The 18,794-nt window shown below is 45.7% G+C and overlaps 1 protein-coding gene across 6 annotated transcripts in view; it reads left to right on the plus strand.

The window, feature by feature from the left end:
• The first annotated feature begins 986 nt into the window (after positions 1 to 986).
• Ptch2 (patched 2) overlaps positions 987 to 18,794 on the plus strand; it is a 33,224-nt gene continuing 15,416 nt past the window's right edge. For all 6 annotated transcript variants that reach the window (XM_045150596.1, XM_045150598.1, XM_004670470.2 and 3 more), the window contains exons 1-6: positions 987 to 1,299; positions 1,724 to 1,916; positions 14,650 to 14,839; positions 14,927 to 14,996; positions 15,169 to 15,260; positions 16,479 to 16,674. In XM_045150596.1, the coding sequence (XP_045006531.1) occupies positions 1,228 to 1,299; positions 1,724 to 1,916; positions 14,650 to 14,839; positions 14,927 to 14,996; positions 15,169 to 15,260; positions 16,479 to 16,674 (813 nt within the window). In that variant the 5' untranslated portion in view covers positions 987 to 1,227. The remainder of the gene's footprint in view (positions 1,300 to 1,723; positions 1,917 to 14,649; positions 14,840 to 14,926; positions 14,997 to 15,168; positions 15,261 to 16,478; positions 16,675 to 18,794) is intronic.

Raw genomic sequence — 18,794 nt, forward strand, 5'->3', positions numbered from 1 at the left:
AAGGGAGTGCTGGGGAAATGGCATGAAAAGTCTAACGTCCTGAGCTGGATTTCCAGGATCCATGTAAAGCCAAATGTGCCAAGTAGCAAATGCCATCTGGATTTGTAGTGGCTGAAGGCCCTGGTGTGCCCATTAAAGGTGCACTTTTTTAACCCTTGCACTTGGGAGGCAGAAGTTGGAGGACTGCAGTGAGTTTGAGGCCAACCTGAGACAGCATAGTGAATTCCAGGTCAGCCTGGGCTAGAGCAAGACCTTACCTCAAAAAAAAAAAAACAAAAAAAAACCTGAAACTAAAACTACCACATATACAGAGACTGTTAATAAGAATCCCAAAGAAGCAATTATCTGCCAAGAAGGAAGGTTTCAAAAAGAGGGGTGATTGACTCAAGCTCAGGTTTGAAGATTATCTGCCAAGCCAAAGGCCCCAACATGCACAAAGGCAGACGCGAACAACATAGTGTGTCTGGTGGGAAATTACTGACAGCTCTTCAGGGCTGGAAGGCATTTGAGTGGGTGTGAGGGACCTATGAGAGAGAAATCTTTGGCTAGGACCTACAGGGTTTGATGCTTTAAGGGGATCTGGTACTTTGGTAGCAATCACCAGATTTGAATTTCAGCGCAGTGACTCTGGTTTGCGTGAAGAGCAGACCAAAGGCTGCTAAGAGTGGAAAGGTGCGCGGGGGGGGGGTTGTCTTTGACTTCGGACTGAGTCTGGAAAACTTGTGGCTCCAACGGGACTAACAGACTCTCTTTCTAAGCATCCTGACTTGCACTTGGCTAACACCCAGCCATTCCGGGATCTCCCAGTTTTCTCCTCCCCTAAGGCCCCGTGGGCGGGAAGGCCAGCAGGGAGGGCGAGGCCAAGGGTGGGCCTGCCTGGGTGGTCTCCTGACCCGCCCCCTCCGCCGTTACCTAGCAACCGCTCGGTAGCACGGCTCTGGCTAATTTGCTGCCCCTTCAGCCAATGGGAGGGCGTCGCCCAGCCCGTTGCCTTTTTCTGAGGCCGCAGCTGCCCCCCCAGAGCTGTCTTGAGCTGTGCGCGCTAGTTCTACCTACACGTGGAGGCCACTGGGGGCCACCCGGCGCTGCACTTGTGCACCCAGCCTCTCCTACCAGGGAATCCCCGAGCGAGGCCGGGCTGTACAAGGGCCCAAGTTAGCCCATGGGAACATTCAGATAACGCAGGTTGGGGGCGCCAGTCGCGCCCCCCTCTTCATCCTAAACAGCATGGCGGGGCCACCGCCTCTTGGAGAGCTGCCTCCGTGCTATACACCCCCAGCTGCATCTTCAGCACCTCAAGTGAGTAAATGAGAGGCTGGAAAGAGTATGACGCGTCTGTCACTTGGACCTTTGCGGGGTGTGTTAAGGTCTTTTAATGCTAATGTCATTGGATATGTCTTTGAAGACAAGACGTTGTGCAAGTGCTGTGTGTCTGTTTCTTCTTGTCATCTGGGCAGTGAAAAAGTGTGTGTGTGTGTGTGTGTGTGTGTGTGTGTGTGTGTGTAAACTCACAAAATGGATCTGTATCTTATGTGTGTGGTTTTGTTAGGGGGGAGGGTAGAGGGGAAGGAAGTAAATCGTCCACGTTTGAGCCTCTATCTATAAGATGCATCCTGTCCTGCCTCCAAAAATCAAGAAGCTAGGGCTTGATAGAGGGTGAGAAGAGAAGAATTTCTTGCTTTGTTACAGTGACACCTGGCTGACCCTTTTCTTTCCATCCCAGATTCTAGCTGGGAGCCTGAAGGCTCCTCTCTGGCTTCGTGCTTACTTCCAGGGCCTGCTCTTCTCTCTGGGCTGTGGGATCCAGAAACACTGTGGCAAAGTTCTCTTCTTGGGACTGTTGGCCTTTGGGGCCCTGGCACTGGGTCTCCGCGTAGCCACTATTGAGACAGACTTGGAACAGCTCTGGGTAGAAGGTGAGTTCTGGACCCTGGTCATAGTTGCTTGGGTATGTCAAGTCCAAGACCAGGAACAGGATAAGGAGCTGGTCCCTGAGCCAGAGATCAGATGGGGCATCTCCTGGCCAGAACCTGTGTACTTAGGCATGTTGGAGAATTCCTGCTTTTCCCCCACACTTCCCAGAGCCTTCTGCATGCTAGGCAAGCACTTTACCACAGACATCTTCAAGCCTCTCACCCATAGAGGATGACTGCAGATTTAGTTATCTATGAATAAATGTGTAGAATATTTACTTTCATTATACAAATGCTAATTTATCATTTATTACCAGCCTTCTTTTTATTTATTTTTATTTATTTATTTATTTATTTTTGTTTTTTGTTTTTTCAAGGTAGGGTCTCACTCTGGCTCAGGCTGACCTGGAATTCACTATGTAGTCTCAGGGTGGCCTTGAACTCATGGTGATCCTCCTACCTCTGCCTCCCGAGTACTGGGATTAAAGGCATGCGCCACCACGCCCGGCTTCTTTTTAATTTTTTTAAATTTTTATTTATTTATTTGATAGCGACAGAGAGAGAGGGAGAGAATGGGCTTGCCAGGACCTCCAGCCACTACAAATAAACTCCAGATGCATGCAACCCCTTGTGCATCTGGCTAACATAGGTCTTGGGGAATCAGAGCCTCGAACAGGGGTCCTTAGGTTTTACAGGCAAGCGCTTAACCACTAAGCCATGTCTCCAGCCCACCAGCCTTCTTTTTAAAAAAAAAAATATTTTTTATTTATTTGAGAGAAAAAGAGGCAGATAGAGAATGTTTACACCATGGCCTCTAGCCACTGCAAACAAACTCCAGATACATGCACCACTTAGTGCATCTGGCTTATATGGGTACTGAGGAATCAAACCTGGGTCCTCAAACTTTGCAGGCAAGTGTCTTAACTGCTAAGCCATTTCTCCACCCCACCAGCCTTTTTTATTGTACATCAGTGTTTACAAATACAAGAAAATCCATTTTTCAGTAGCAAGGAAAGTAAAATACATGTTGGGATAAGTGAAATAGAATACAATTATTGAGCTGGGTATGGTGGTGCACGCTTTTAATCCCAGCACGTGGGAGGCAGAAGTAGTGAGTTAGAGGCCACCCTAAGACTACAAAATGAATTCCAGGTTAGCCTGGGCTAGAGCAAGACCCTAACCTCAGAGAAACCAAAAGGAAAAAAAAAAAAAAGACAAAAGAAAGAAAAAGAAAATGCTTATTGTCATGTAAGAGAAGGCAGAGAAAGATCTCTGACCAGGAGATTCAGAAAAGTTAGGACTGTGGTCCTAGCTACTTGGGATGCTGAGACAAGAGCATAACTTAAGCCCGGAAGTTCAGTGCTAACCTGTCAAGGAGAGAGAAGAAGAAAGAAAAGTCCTAACTGGAAGTATGGGAAAAAAGAGTAAACCATCTGGCTAGGTCTTCAGATAGAAAGCACATACAGCCAGACCTCCACAGCCATTTAGTGGAAAAGTAGCATAAACTGCACTTTGAGGCAACAGTCAGGGTCACATGGGATCAAATCCTTACTTCCTAATAGAAGTATTAGGAAATTAATAATTTCAGCATGTCTGTATTCTTTCCTGAAACCTGGTTTCATATGGCAATCATTTGAAAAAGTCAAAAGTCGGCTCTGTTCTTCCCTGGGAAATTTTACATTTGTGGGCTCCCCAGACCTCCCCCAACCCTGGCTTATACCCAAAGGCAGGGCCCAGGTTGGAGTCTCACCCTTGAATCATTTCAAACGCTGGCAAGTCCTAGGATTCAGAGCAGATGTTTCTTGGAGCCTGCTTGCTTCGTGGGCTCCCACACTCCATCCCCACCCTACCCCCAGTCCTTTGCAGGCACTCTTACATTCACACTCTACAACAGCCCTAGGGTCCAGAGCAGATGTTTCTCCCTGCCTGCCAGCCTGCCCCCAGCATCAGGACACTCTTGTGCATACATGCACGTATGCATATATCCACCTCTCCACACACACAGACCATTGCTTTCTGGGTGGTCCCGAATGACTTGAGTTTCCTGACATAACTCTAAGCAGTCTCTTCCTTTCCCTCATCTTCCTCTTTCTCCATTCCTCAGATGTTCCCTGGCTAAACACTTTTTGGACTCCCCATGTTTCCTTCAGCACAGGGAGTCTAGGTCACCCCTGGTTGTTTTTTTGTTGGTTTTGGTTTTGGGGTTTTTTTGTTTGTTTGTTTAGTTGGTTGGGTGGGTGTTTTGTGTGTGTGTGTGTTTTTGGTTGTTTTTTTTTTTTTTTTGTATTTCAAAGTAGAGTCTTGCCCTAGCCCAAGCTGACCTGGAATTCACTATGTAGTCTCAGGGTGGCCTTGAACTAACAGCAATCCAGTCCTCTTACCTCTGCCTGGGATTAAAGATGTGCACCACCATGCCTGGCTTTTTTTTTTTTTTTAAACCATTGTTTGAAGAAGGGTGTAGCTGATTCCTAAACTTCTTGAAACAAGATCTCCTTATGTCACTCAGGCTAACCTAAACCTTGGGGTCCTTGGTTCAACCTCCCTCCTGTTGAATCAGAGCCATCACACCAGTCTGAAAAGGCCACAACCTGGGTCTGGAGAGATGGCTTAACGGTTAAAGTGTTGGCCTACGAAGCCAAAGTACCCAGGTTCAATTCCCCAGGACCCATGTAAGCCAGATGCACAAGGGGCACATGCATATGGAGTTAGTTTGCAGTGGCTGGAAGCCCTGGCGTGCCCGTTCTCTCTCTGTCTGTCTGTCTCTCTGCTTGCAGATAAATGAATTAAAAAAAAATTTTTTATAAAAGGCTATAATCCTGACACAACCTTCTCTATAGTTGAGGCTCCCCACATAATGCCCTGTGCAATGAGTAGTTGACCAAATTGAGAACTGAAGGGTATGTTTCTTTTCCATTTTGCTAATGCACAAAGGAGAAGCAGGACATTGATTATCAGAGTTCATCACCAAATCCCTCAACCCTGGTCAACACTAAAGGACTCAAGGCAGATAGTTCTGTAAAATAAAAATAATATCTTTAGGAAAAAAAAATAATAGCCAGGTGTGGTGGCTCATGCCTTTAATTCCAGCACTTGGGGGGCAGAGGTAGGAGGATCGTCATGAGTTCGAGGCCACACTGAGACTACATAGTGAATTCCAGGTCTGCCTGAGCTAGAGTAAAACCTTACCTCAAAAAAAAAAAAAAATCATATCTTAGGGCTGGAAAGATAGCTTAGCAGTTAAGGTGCTTGCCTGCAAAGCCTAAGGACCCAGGTTCAAGTACTCAGTACACATGTAAGTCAGATATAAAAGGTAACACATGAGTCTGGAGTTTGTTTAGAAGTGGCTGGAGGCCCTGGTGTGCTCATTCTCTCTATCTGCCTCTTTCTCTCTCTCCAATAAATAAATAAAATATTTTTTTTAAATAATTAAAGTAGCTGGGCATGGTGGCACAAGCCTTTAATCCCAGCACTTGAGAGGCAGAGGTAGGAGGATCACTGTGAGTTGGAGGCCACCCTGAAACTCCATAGAGAATTCCAGGTCAGCCTGAGTTAAAGTGAGACCCTACCTCAAAAAACAAAACAAAAGTAATAAAAGATACTTTTATTTATTTTTTTTTTTTTTGGTTTTTCGAGGTAGGGTCTCAAGGCAGCCCAGGCTGTCCTGGAATTCATGATGTTGTCTCAGGATAGCCTTGAACTCATGGCAATCCTCCTACCTCTGTCTCCCCAGTGCTGGAATTAAATGCATGAGCCACAACACCTAGCTAAAATACATTTTTTAAAAATATTTATTTATTTATTTATTTAAAGAGAGAGAAAGAGACAGAGAGAGAATGGGCATGCCAGAGCCTTTAGCCACTGCAAACAAACTCCAGATGCATGCGCCTCCTTGTGCATCTGGTTTACTTAGGTACCGAGGAATCGAACCTAGGTCCTTCAGCTTCACAGGCAAGCACCTTAACCACTAAGCCATCTCTCCAGCCCTATTTTAATTTTTTTAATTTGATGAGAGAGAGAAAGAGCCAGGACCTCTTAACCTCTATAAATGAACTCCATATCCATGTGCCTTTATGTATCTGGCTTTACATGTATGCTAGGAAATTGAACCTAGGCCAGCAGGTTTTGTAAGCAAGCACGTTTAACTGCTGAGCTATCTCCCCAACTAAAAGTTTTTGTTGTTGTTTTCGAAGTAGCGTTTTACTCTAGCCCAGTCTGACCTGGAACTTGTCTTGAACTCACAGCAATCCTCCTACTCTGCCTCCAAAGTGCTGGGATTAAAGGTGTGTGCCACCACACCATGATGGTATTTTTACGCGGGGAGGGTTTTGAGCTAAGGTCTCGCTCTAGCCCAGGCTGACCTGGAACTAGCTATGTAGTCTCAGGGTGGCCTTGAATTCACTGTGATCCACCTACCTCTGCCTCCCGAGTGCTGGGATTAAAGGTGTGTGCCACTACGCCCAGCTCAGTTTATTAAAAAAAATTTTTTTTAATGTATTTAAGAGAGAGAGATGGGCGTGCCAGGGCTTCTTACCCCTGTAAATAAACTCCAGATGCATGTGCCATTTTATGTGCCTTGTTTCACATAGGTGCTAGGGAATTGATTGAGCCCAGGCTGGCAAGATTTGCAACCAAGCATCCTTAACCACTGAGCTATCTCCACAGCCCTAAAAGTGTGGGGTTTTTTTGTTTGTTTGTTTGTTTGTTTGTTTGTTTGTTTGTTTGTTTGTTTGTTTGTTTGAGGTAGGTTCTCACTGTGGCCCAGGCTGACCTAGAATTCACTATGTAGTCTCAGGGTAGCCTTGCACTCATGGCAATCTACTTACCTCTGCCTCCTGAGGGCTGGGATTAAAGGTATACCCCACCATGCCCAGCCCTAAAAATATTTTTTCACATTTTATTTATCAGAGAGAGAGGGAGAATGAAAGGGTGAGAGAGAGAAAATGGGCAAACCAAGATCTCTAGCCACTGCAAACAAACTCCAGACACATGTTCCACTTTGTGCATCTGGCTTTATGTGGGTACTAGGGAATTGAACCAGGGTTGCTGGGCTTTGCAGGAAAGTGCCTTAACTGCTATGCCATCTCTCCAGCCCCTAAAAGTTTGTTTTTTTTTTTTTAACATTTTATTTATTTATTTGAGAGAGTGAGGGAGGCAGATAGAGAATGGGTGTGCCAGGGCCTTCAGCCAGTGCAAATAAACTCCAGATGCAGGTGCCACCTTGTGCACTTATGTGGGTTCTGGGGAATTGAACCTGGGTCCTTTGGCTTTAAGTGCCTTAACTGGTAAGCCATCTCCCCTTTGTTTTTTGTTTTGTTTGGTTTGGTTTTTTATTTTTCAATTTTTTTTTCTTTTCTTTGTTTTTTTGTTTTTGTTTTGAGAGTGACAGAGAGAAAGAGGCAGAGAGAGAGAGAATGGGCATGCCAGTGGCCTCCAGCCATTGCAAACAAACTCCAGATGTGGGCATTCCCTTGTGCATTTGGCTAACGTGGGTCCTGGGGAATCTAGCCTCAAACTAGGGTCCTTGGGCTTCACAGGCAAGTGCTTAACTGGTAAACCATCTCTCCAGCCCTTATTTTGTTTTTTTTTTGAGGTAGGGTTTCACTCTAGTCCAGGCTGACCTGGAATTCACTCTGTAGTCTCAGGGTGCCCTTGAACTCACAGTGATCTGCCTACCTTGGCCTTCTGAGTGCTGGGATTAAAGGTGTGTGCCACCATGCCTAACTAGAAGTATTTTTAAAGAGGACTGAGGATATAGTTCAGTGATAGGGTGCTAGCCTGACATGCCAGTGCTCTAGGTTCAATCCCCAGCACCACATAAACCAGGCAAGGTAGATTGTGCCTTTAGTTCCAGCTCTTGGAAAGGAAAAGCAGGAGTATCAGAAGTTCAAGGTTATCCTCAGCCTGAGATACATAAGACTCTGCCAATAGATGGAAAGATGATGATGATAGATATATACATAGATGATAGTCATATAGATAGATAGTTGGATAGATAGATAGATAGATAGATAGATAGATAGATAGATAGATGATAGATAGGTAGGTAGGTAGAAAAAGAGAGCAAGAGGGAGAAAGGAAAAAATTACCAGAAGCCCCCCAGCCCATTTCCTATTTGATGTCTTTGGCAAAAACATACTATTCCCAAATCCCTCACCTCACTTGACAAAATGTAATAAGGTGAATGTGACTGGCTTCTTAGTCAATCTGATTTCACCTCCTGATGCTGGGATGGAGTCCATTTGTCCTTAATAAGTAGGCCATTCAGAAAATGGCCAATGAGGGTTGTGGGGATGGTTTGATTTAAGTGCTCACAGCTCAAGCTGGAGTACCAGAGTTCAATCTCCAGGCCACACATAAAAAGCCTGAAGCTGTGGTGGGCGTCTGTAATCCCAGCTCCTGACACTGACAGTGAAGTGGGAGGTGAAGATGCGAGCATGTGTGAACATGTACATACACACAAATAGATAATGAAAAAAAATGTTTTTTAATGGAGGCTGACCCAAACATGGTGTCGCACATCTCTAATTCCAGCACTCGGGAGGCAGAGGTAGGAGGATCACTGTGAGTTCAAGGACACCCTGAGATTACATAGTGAATTCCAGGTCAGCTGGGCTACAGTGAGACTCTACCTTGAAAAAAGAAATTGACCTGGGCTACAGCAAGACCCTGCCTCAACCCCACCCTCCCCCCCCAGCCCAAGAAAAAGAGAAATTGGCAAGTCTGGGGAGTTGGCTTAGCAGTGAAGGGTGCTTGTTTGCAAAGCATGCAGCCTGGGTTTGATCTCCCAGTGCCCACATAAAGCCAGATGTACAACTTGGCATGTATGTCTGGAGTTCATTGCAACAACAACAGGCCCTGGTGTACCCATACTTTGTGTGTGCCTCTCACTTTCCCTCTCTCTCCTCACAAATAAATAAATTACACTAAAAAAAGAAAAAAAGCCGGCCATGGTGGCACATGCCTTTAATCCCTGCACTCCTTTAATCCCAGCACCAGAGGCTACCCTGAGACTACATAGTGAATTATTCCAGGTCAGCCTGGACTAGAGTGAAACCCTACCTCGAAAAATGAAAGAAAGAAAGAACGAACAAAAGCCATGTGTGATGGCTCACGCCTTTAATCCAGCACTTGGGAGGCAGAGGTAGGAGGATCGCCGTGAGTTCAAGACCAACCTGAGACTACATAGTGAATTCCAGGTCAGCCTGGGCTAGAAGAGACCCTACCTCTTTGAAAAAAAAAAAAGAAAGGAGGAGCCGGATGTATTGGCGCACGCCTTTAATCCCAGCACTCAAGAGGTAGAGGTAGAAGGATTGCTGTGAGTTTGAGGCCACCCTGAGACTCCATAGTGAATTCCAGGTCAGTGTGGGATAGAGTAAAACCCTACCTCGAAAAACCAAAAAAAGAGAGATCAGCCTCACCTTCAAGTCTGCCTCCATATCGCCCTCGTGTGGTAGATCTAAAAGCTGGCCAAGTCAGTTCTGGGCTTAGAGCCTTTCCCTTTGCTCTCTGTCAGATCTTAAAGTCTCAAAAGTCCTATCTAAGTTCTACACAGCACACATTCTAGGTCCTTCATAGACTGCCGAAATTGCTTCTCCAGCATTACACTGGCTCCTCCCTGCTGCCTCTTAACACTATCAAAACTTCAAGCAAAGCCTGTGGTTGTTACAGATCTTCACCAAGCCTGTCTACTTCTTCTGAGTCTAACTCAAAAAGCCCAACTTTGGGCTGGAGAGATGGCCTAGTCGTTAAGATGTTTGCCTGCAAAGCCAAAGGATCTAGGTTTGATTCCCCAGGACCCATGCAAGCCAGATGCATAAGGTGGCACATGTGTCTGGGGTTAATTTGCAGCGGCTGGAGGCCCTGGTGCACCCATTCTCTCCCTCTCTTTCTCTCTCTCCTTCTTTCTGCTTCCTTCTCTCTCTCAAATAAATAAATAAAATTTTTTAAAAGCCTATTAGCCGGGTGTGGTGGCGCACACCTTTAATCCCAGCACTCAGGAGGCAGAGGTAGCAGTATCACCAAGAGTTCAAGGCCACCCTGAGACTACAGAGTGAATTCCAAGTCAGCCTGAGCCAGAGTGAGACCCTACCTCGAAAAAAGAAAAGAAAAGGAAAAAAAAAAAAAAAAGCCCAACTTCCTTTGCTCCACTTTTTCTAGGTCTTCCATGGGTACTGGCCAAAATCCTATGCATGTTTGCCCTGAAATGGTGGAACTTCTCCCTCTTTTTCTACAGCTGCTTTCAGACCTCTATTGCTGATCCTAACTCAAAAGGCCTGGTTTTCTCTCTTCCTCTTTTCCATTTCCCTCTTTCTACCAACTACTAAGATTTACAGCTGACCTGCTGTATTGCTTTTCTCTCTAACTGTAATAAAATGATCCTTAAACTTTAAAAAAAAAAAATCCTCCAAGTCTTTAACTGTGCCTTGCAACACTGGATCCTAAATGCCTTTCCCTGACTAATTCCCTCGGCCAGCTCTTTCTTACTAGGTAATAAGAAGGTCAGATCATCTCCCTCTGTTCAGAACCCACATTGATTCTAAAGTCTCTAAAAAATAGGCCTCAGCCAAGCCAGGCATGGTAGCTCACACCTTTTTCCTAGTAGGAGGCAGGTAGGATAATCACCGTGAGGTCAAGGCCACCCTGAAACTACATAATGAATTCCAGGTCAGCCTGAACTAGAGCAAAACCCTACCTCAATAAGCCTAAAAAATAAAAAATAAAAATTTTAAAAAAGGCCTCAGTCCCTAAAATGGCTCTTAGCTCTTAGGAGTTGTTACTCAATAGATCAATAGATGTTGTAAAAGGAAATGATATGGCAGGAAAATCAAAGTGTCAGGCATGGTTGTAGTGCACACCTTTAATTCCAACACTAGGGAGACTGAGGTAGGAGGATCACTGCGACTTGGGGCCACCCTGAAACTTACATAGTTGAATTCCAGGTCAGCCTGGGCTAGCGCAAAACCCTACCTTGAAAAATCCAAAAAAATAAAAAGTTTCTGGACCAGTGATTATGAACAGTAACATTGCAGAATCCAGATCTTGTACCAAATTATATTCCCATCATTGATTTATATAATCCAGCAATGGATGCTATCAATGTTTAATTTTTTTGCTAATTTGGTAGCTAATAACTCACTACTGCTTTATTGTGACTCTCAAGCCGGCCTGAAATTCACAATACTGCCTCATCTTCCCAAGTACTAGGATTTGAGGGCCAGCCTCAGCTACATAGTGATCTGGAAGCCAATCTGGGCTACATGAGAACACAAAACAGGAAAAGAAGGGAAGCTGGGATATAGTCATTTGGTAGAGTGCCTGTAATCTAGCATTTGGGGGGTGATACAGGAGGATCAGTAGGTCAAGGTCTGCATAGAAACTTCAAGGCCAGCCTGGGCTACATGAGAACTTGTCTCCAAAAAAGGAATGGTGGCACACACCTTTAATCCTAGCACTCAGGAGGCAGAGGTAGGTGGATCGCCGTAAGTTGGAGGCCACCCTGAGACTACATACTGAATTCCAGGTCAGCTTTGACTAGAGCGAGACCCTACCTCAAAAAAAAAAAAAAAAGGAGAATTAGGACAAGGACACTGCAGATTAGCTCAAAGACAGAGAGCTTGGCTAAGGTGCTACTTCCTATGAGGCAGACTTTTTCTATGTCTTCATCCTACCCTCTTCTCCTGTCCTGATCAACCCACAATCCTTTTTCTCTTCCAATTCTTTCTGAATTCGATTTTTTTTTTTTTTCTGTAGGTTCTCACTCTAGCTCAGACTGACCTGGAATTCACTGTGTAGTTTCAAGATGGCCTCAAACTAACAGCAGTTTTCCTACCTCTGCCTCCCAAGTGCTGGAATTAAAGGCATCTATCACCATGCCCAGCAATATATATGTATGTATGTATGTATGTATATATTTTTTTAAGTTAAAATCAGTGCTTGAGAGATGGCTTAGTGGTTAAATTAAAACACTTACCTGCAAAGCCTAAGGATACAGGTTTGATTCCTCAGTACTCACATAGAGTTAGATGTACAAAGTGGCATACGTGTCTGGAGTTCAATTTTTTTTATTTTTTGAGGTAGGGTCTTACTCTAGCTCAGGCTGACCTGGAATTCACTGTGTAGTCTCAGGGTGGCCTCGAACTCAAGGCGATCCTTCTACCTCTGCCTCCCAACTGCTGGGATTACAAGCATGTGCCACCACACCTGGCTAAATAAAATATTTTTAACAAGTTAAAATTGGTGCTGGAAAGGTAACTTAGCCATTAAAAGCATAACAGCCTATGTTTGATTCCTCAATGCCCACATATAGCCATATGTACACATGGGCACATGCATCTAGAGTTCATTTGCAGTGGCAGGAGGCTTTGGTGTGCCCATTCTCTCCCTCCCTTTCCCTCTCTCTCTCTTTACAAATAAGATAAAGAATCCTTAGGAGGAAGAATGGCAAGAGAGCCAATTATGCATGATGGTGCATGCCTTTAATCCCAGCACTCAGGAGGATCATATGATTTCAAGGCCAGCCTAGGCTTCAGAGTGAGGTCCAGGACAGCCTGGGCTACAATAGAGAGACCCTACTTCAAACAAAACAAGACAAAAAAAAAACGCAGAATGAGGGCCCATATATTCTTTCTCGCATGTATACACACACACTCTCTCTAATAAATAAATAATTAAATTATTATATTTATTTATATAATATATATAATATGATTATATATAATATAATAAAATATTTACTTATTAGAGAGAAAGCATGGTTGCACCAGGGCCTCTAGCTGCTGCAAATGAACTCCAGATGCATGTACCACCTTGTGCATCTGCATTATGTGGGTCCTGAGGAATTGAACCTAGATCCTTTGGGTTTGCAGGCAAGTATCTCACTGCTAAGCCATCTCCCCAGATCAAATAAATTTTTAAAAGTTAAAAAAGCCAGGCATGGAGCTAGAGTGATAGCTTAGCAGTTAAAGCACTTGCCTGTGAAGCCTAAGGACCCTGGTTCAAGGCTCGATTCCCCAGGACCCACTTAAACCAGATGCACAAGGAGGCACATGCATCTGGAGTTTGTTTGCAATGGCTAGAGGCCCTGGCGTGCCCATTCTCTCGTGCTCTCTTTCTCTCTATGCCTGCTTCTCTCTGTCTGTTGCTCTCAAATAAATAAATAAAAATTAAAAAAAAAAAAATAGCCAGGCATGGCTAGGCATGGTGTCGCACACCTTTAATCCCAGCACTCGGGTAGCAGAGGTAGGAGGATTGCCGTGAGTTTGAGGCCACCCAGAAACTACATAGTGAATTCTAGGTCAGCCTGGGCTAGAGTGAAACCCCATCTCGAAAAACAAAAACTAACAAACAAAAAAAGAAACAAAAGGCCAGGCATGGTGGTGCACACCTTTAATCCCAGTACTGGGGAGGTAGAGGTAGGAGGATCACTGTGAGCTTGAGGTCAGCTTGAGACTACATAGTGAATTCTAGGACATCCTGGGCTACAGTGAGACCCTACCTCAAAAAAAAAAAAAAAAAGAAAGAAAGAAAGAAAGAAACAGAAAAGATTCCTAGACAGAAGGAAGCAGAACTAGGTCTTATAGAAGACAAAGTTCACTAAGCTTCCCTGCTGTGGCCCTTGCCCACCTCCAAATCATAGGTCCTATCCCTTCAAAATGTGACTACATGGTTAGCATAATGCAAGGCTTGATGAGAGATGCTGAGATAAGGAGACTTAAGAAAGGACTGGCACTACACAGGCTGGTGAGAGAGATCTAGACCTTTTGACTCACATTAATTCACCTCTGCCAGGGTACTTCTTGCCTAGGTGTACGGGAGGATCACACTGACAGACTGAACCACAGGGCCCATCATTACCAGACACTGCCATCGCTGACCCAGGCAACCTAAGCTATAAGCCAGACCCTAAATCTATTCGTTTAGGATATCCCCCTAATGGCAACCTCCCCACTGGTCCCTGTTGTGCCTCCTATCCTGCCCTGCTGAGCAGAAGGCCTGAGTAAGGTGTCCTCCAGAATCTACCATAACACTAGCCCAAATCCAGCTCATAAATTCATATCATATATAAATTCAAGGCCTTATCCCTGCTACACGGGTGCTCTGCCTCTGAGCAACGCCTCTAGCCCCTATTCTCATTCTTACTTTTTAAATATTTTTTAAATTTTTATTTACTTATTAGAGTAAGAGTGAGAGAGAGCAAAAGTGAGAATGGGCGCACCAGGGCTTCTAGCCACTGCAAACAAACTCGAACTCCAGACACATGTTCCCCTTTGTGCATCTGGCTAACATGGGTCCTTTGGCTTTGTAGGCCTGGGCTGACCTGGAATTCACTTTGTAATCTCAGGGTGACCTTGAACTCACAGTGATCCTCCTACCTCTGCCTCCCAAGTGCTGGGATTAAAGGCTTGAGCCACCACGCCCAGTCCCTCATTCTTAAATTTTTGTCCTCAAACCAGCCAACGTGGCTCACACGTAAACTCCTGAGTGCTGGAATTATAGAAGCCCATCATGCCTGAACTCTAAAGCCCCATCGTGTCCTACAACTGGGACTTCCTTTGCTTGAAGAGGGGCGGGAGCTTGCAGAGTCAGTGTGGGTCATGGTAAGGCCTTCAGCGAGAAGTCAGAGCCTCTTCTTACAGCACTTTTCCCTGTTCTGGGAGTCCTTGGGTTATAGAACCCTGTCTCCCAGAACTGTGGTCCACCTGGGCTGTCTGTCCCAGCTTTCTCTTTCCTCTGGCAGTGGGCAGCCAGGTGAGCCAGGAGCTCCATTACACCAAGGAGAAGCTGGGGGAGGAGGCTGCGTACACTTCCCAGATGTTGATTCAGACTGCACGCCAGGAAGGGGAGAACATCCTCACCCCTGAAGCCCTTGGCCTTCACCTCCAGGCAGCCCTCACTGCCAGTAAAGTGCAAGTGTCTCTCTATGGAAAGTAAGTCTAGCTAAGTCCCTGAGTGGCTGGGGGTGAAATGTGCTGTGGCAGCTCTAGAAACCGTCTTCCGATGATCATGTACTATAGGTCCTGGGATTTGAACAAAATTTGCTACAAGTCAGGAGTTCCCCTTATTGAAAATGGGATGATTGAGCGGGTGAGTATCCTGAGCGGTTCCCATGGAACTGAGTAGAGACATTGGAAGGCTCAGAGGGATGCTACAAGGGTGCAGGTGTGAATGCTGGGAGGATTACAGAGGGCACCCTACCTAGTTCATGAGAACAGGAGCTCAGGGCCAGGACTGACATGACCTCTGGTGTCCTTGGCAGATGATTGAGAAGCTGTTTCCATGTGTGATCCTCACCCCACTCGACTGCTTCTGGGAGGGAGCCAAGCTCCAAGGGGGCTCTGCCTACCTGCCGTGAGTGCTGGCTGCCACAGCTGCTCCTGGAGCTGCTTCATCTCTTGCCAGGGGCTTCCCCCGCAGACAGCGGGCGCAGACAGCGGGCGCGAGACAGGAGGGAAGAAGCCCAGGAAACCTTGCCAAGTCAGTTACCTCTTAGCACAGGGTCGACTCTGAAGGAAAGGAAGCTTTGACCTGTCTAATTTAGACTACACACATCCTTACAAAGAGGAGGAAAAGATCCCCAGAAAGACACTTGCCTGCTGGAATTAGTATCAACTAAGCCATTGCCTGGACTAGGAACAAAAAAAAAAAAAAAACCTGTTAGGTAAAGGTGTCTGTCTGATTATAGGTTAGAACCATGGTTAGACAGCTTAGTATGAACTCACTGGGCTTTTCGGGTCTTTTCAGTGCATTAAGTACATATGTCCTATTGTCCATCTTAGCCCCTCATATGCATCCACAGCTCACTGCAGCAGCATCTTTTTTTTTTTTTTTTTGAGAGCAACAGACAGAGAGAGAAAGAGGCAGAGAGAGAGAGAGAGAGAGAGAGAATAGGTGTGCCAGGGCCTCCAGCCACTGCAAACAAACTCCAGATGCATGCGCCACCTTGTGCATCTGGCTTATGTGGGTCCTGGGGAATCGAGCCTCAAACTGGGGTCCTTGGGCTTCACAGGCAAGCACTTAACCACTAAGCTATCTCTCCAGCCCCAGCAACATCTTTTTTTTTTTTAATATTTTATTTATGCCGGGCATGGTGGTGCACACCTTTAATCCCAACACTCAGGAAGCAGAGGTAAGAGGATTGCTGTGGGTTTGAGGCCATACTAAGACTACATAGTGAATTCCAGGTCTGTCTCAGCTAGAGCGAGACCCTACCTCGAAAAACCAAAATATATATATATTTATTTATTTGAGAGAAAGAGGCAGCTAAAGAGACAGAATAGGCACACCAAGGCCTCTAGCTACTGCAAATGAACTCCAGATGCATGTGCCACCTTGTACATCTGGCTTACATGTGGGTCCTAGGGAACTGAACCTGGATCCTTTGACTTTGCAGGCAAGCACCTTAACCGCTAGGCCAGCTCTTCAGGCCTACAGCAATATCTTGCACAGTCTCCTTATGGAAGGAGAGAGAAGCACATAGGAGGATAGAGTGCAGCAGGGGTCCATAGCAGCTGTCTGGAGGATAGGTATTGATTCCTGATCTCCACTAACAATGAGCTCATCCTGTAGGGGTCGCCCTGATATCCAGTGGACCAATCTGGATCCCCAGCAGCTGCTAGAGGAGCTGGGTCCTTTTGCCTCCCTGGAAGGCTTCCGTGAGCTGCTAGATAAGGCACAGGTGGGCCAGGCCTACGTGGGACGGCCCTGTCTGGACCCTAATGATCTGCACTGCCCACCTAGTGCTCCCAACCATCACAGCAGGCAGGTGGGTTCCAATAAGCTCTGCCAGGTCAAGTCTGTCCCTTCTCTTTCTCACCTGTTCCTCTCTTCTGGCCACCTCCTCCCATTTTCTGGACATTGGCCACTCTCCACCCCTACTGTGAGTGATCCATGTGCTAACCCTCATGTGGCATATGATTCTTCCCCATTTTGTTGAGGCTGGGACTTACTCTCCCCCAGGCTGACTGAATTCAGGGTAATCAGCAATCCTTTTACCTCCACCTCCTCCTGAGTGCAGAATTAGCCATTTTCCTCTCCCTCTATCCCCCAAGTCAGGGTCTCACTCGATAGCCCCAGTCTGGCCTCAGGAAATCCTTCTACCTCAGCCTCCAGAGTACTGGGATTAAAGGTATGCATCTTGAGCCAGGTGTGGTGGTGCACGTCTTTAATCCCAGCACTTGGGAGGCAGAGGTAGGAAGATCGCTGTGAGTTCAAGGCCACTCTGAGACTACAGAGTGAATTCCAGGTCAGCCTGGGCTAGAGTGAAACCCTACCTTGAAAAACCAAAACAAAAAAAGGTATGTATCTTTATGACAAGATATTGTGTGTGTGTGTGTGTTTTTAATTTATTTGCAAGAAAGAATGGGTACAGCAGGGCCGTCAGCCACTGCAAATGAACTCCAGATGCATACACCACCTTGTGCATCTGGTTTATGGGGGTCCTGAGGAATCAAACCTGGGTTCTTTGGCTTTGCCCACTAAGCTATCTCTCCAGCCTTTTGGTTTGGTTTGGTTTGGTTTTGGCTTTTCAAGATAGGGTCTCGCTGTAACCCAGACTGACCTAGAATTCACTATGTAGTCTCAGGGTGGCCTCGAACTCAGGGTGATCCTCCTAGCTCTGTTCTGGGATTAAAGGTGTGTGCCACAATGCCCTGCTGTTTTGTTTTTTTTGTTTTTTGTTTTTTCCTTTTTCAAGGTAGGGTCTCACTCTGGCCCAGGCTGACCTAGAATTCACTATGAAGTCTCAGGGTGGCCTTGAACTCCTCCTACCTCTGCTTCAGGAGTGCTGGGATTAAAGGTGTGTGTCGCTGGGCGTGGTGGCGCACGCCTTTAATCCCAGCACTCAGGAGGCAGAGGTAGGCCGATTGCCATGAGTTCGAGGCCATCCTGAGACAACATAGTGAATTCCAGGTCAGCCTGAGCTAGAGTGAAACCCTACCTTAAAAAAAAACACAAAATAAATAAATAAATAAAGGTGTGTGTCACCATGCCTGGCTTAAAGATTTATTTTTATTTATTTATTAGCGAGAAGGAGAGAGAGAGAGATAGCCATGTCAAGGCCTCCAGCCACTGCAAATGAACTGCAGATTCATGCATCACTTTGTGCATCTGGTTTATGTGAGACCTGGAGAATGGAACCTGGGTCCTGAGGCTTCATAGGCAAGCACCTTAACTGCTAAGCCAACTCTCCAGCCCATAAATAAAATATTTTAAATATTATTTCTTTCTTTCTTTCCTTCTTTCTTTCTTTCTTTTTTTGAGAAAGAGGGAGGGAAAGAGAGAGAACAAGGCAGAGAGAAAGAATGGGCACATCAGGGCCTCCAGTTCCTGCAAACAAACTCCAAACACATGTAGCACCTTGTGCATCTGGCTAACATGGGTCCTGCAGAGTTGAACCTAGGTCCTTTGGCTTTGCAGGCAAGTGCCTTAACCACTAAGCCATTTCTCCAGCCCAATAAAATATTTTTTTTAATGGGGTTTCATATAGTTACAGGCTGGCCTATAACTGTGATCCTCCTACTTCAGCCTCCTGAATTCTGTGATTAAAGGTATACACCACCATGCTCTGTAGCCTCTAATTTACCCTTAAACTGCTGATCAACTTGCCTCTGTCATCCAAGTGCTGGGATTGCAGGTGTGCACCACCACATTTAGGTTCCTTTTGCTTCTTTCCTTCTTGGCTTTTTTTTTTTTTTAAAGATTTTTTCGAGGTAAGGTCTCACTCTGGTCCAGGCTGACCTGGAATTTACTATGTAGTCTCAGGGTGGCATCCAAACTAATGGCGGTCCTCCTACCTCTGCCTCCCAAGTGCTGTGATTAAAAGCATGTGCCACCACACCCAGGTTTTTGTTGTTGTTGTTATTTTTTAAGGCAAAATCTCCCTCT

This window comes from Jaculus jaculus, chromosome 5, assembly GCF_020740685.1.
Source record: "Jaculus jaculus isolate mJacJac1 chromosome 5, mJacJac1.mat.Y.cur, whole genome shotgun sequence".
Classification (NCBI taxonomy): Eukaryota; Metazoa; Chordata; class Mammalia; order Rodentia; family Dipodidae; genus Jaculus; species Jaculus jaculus.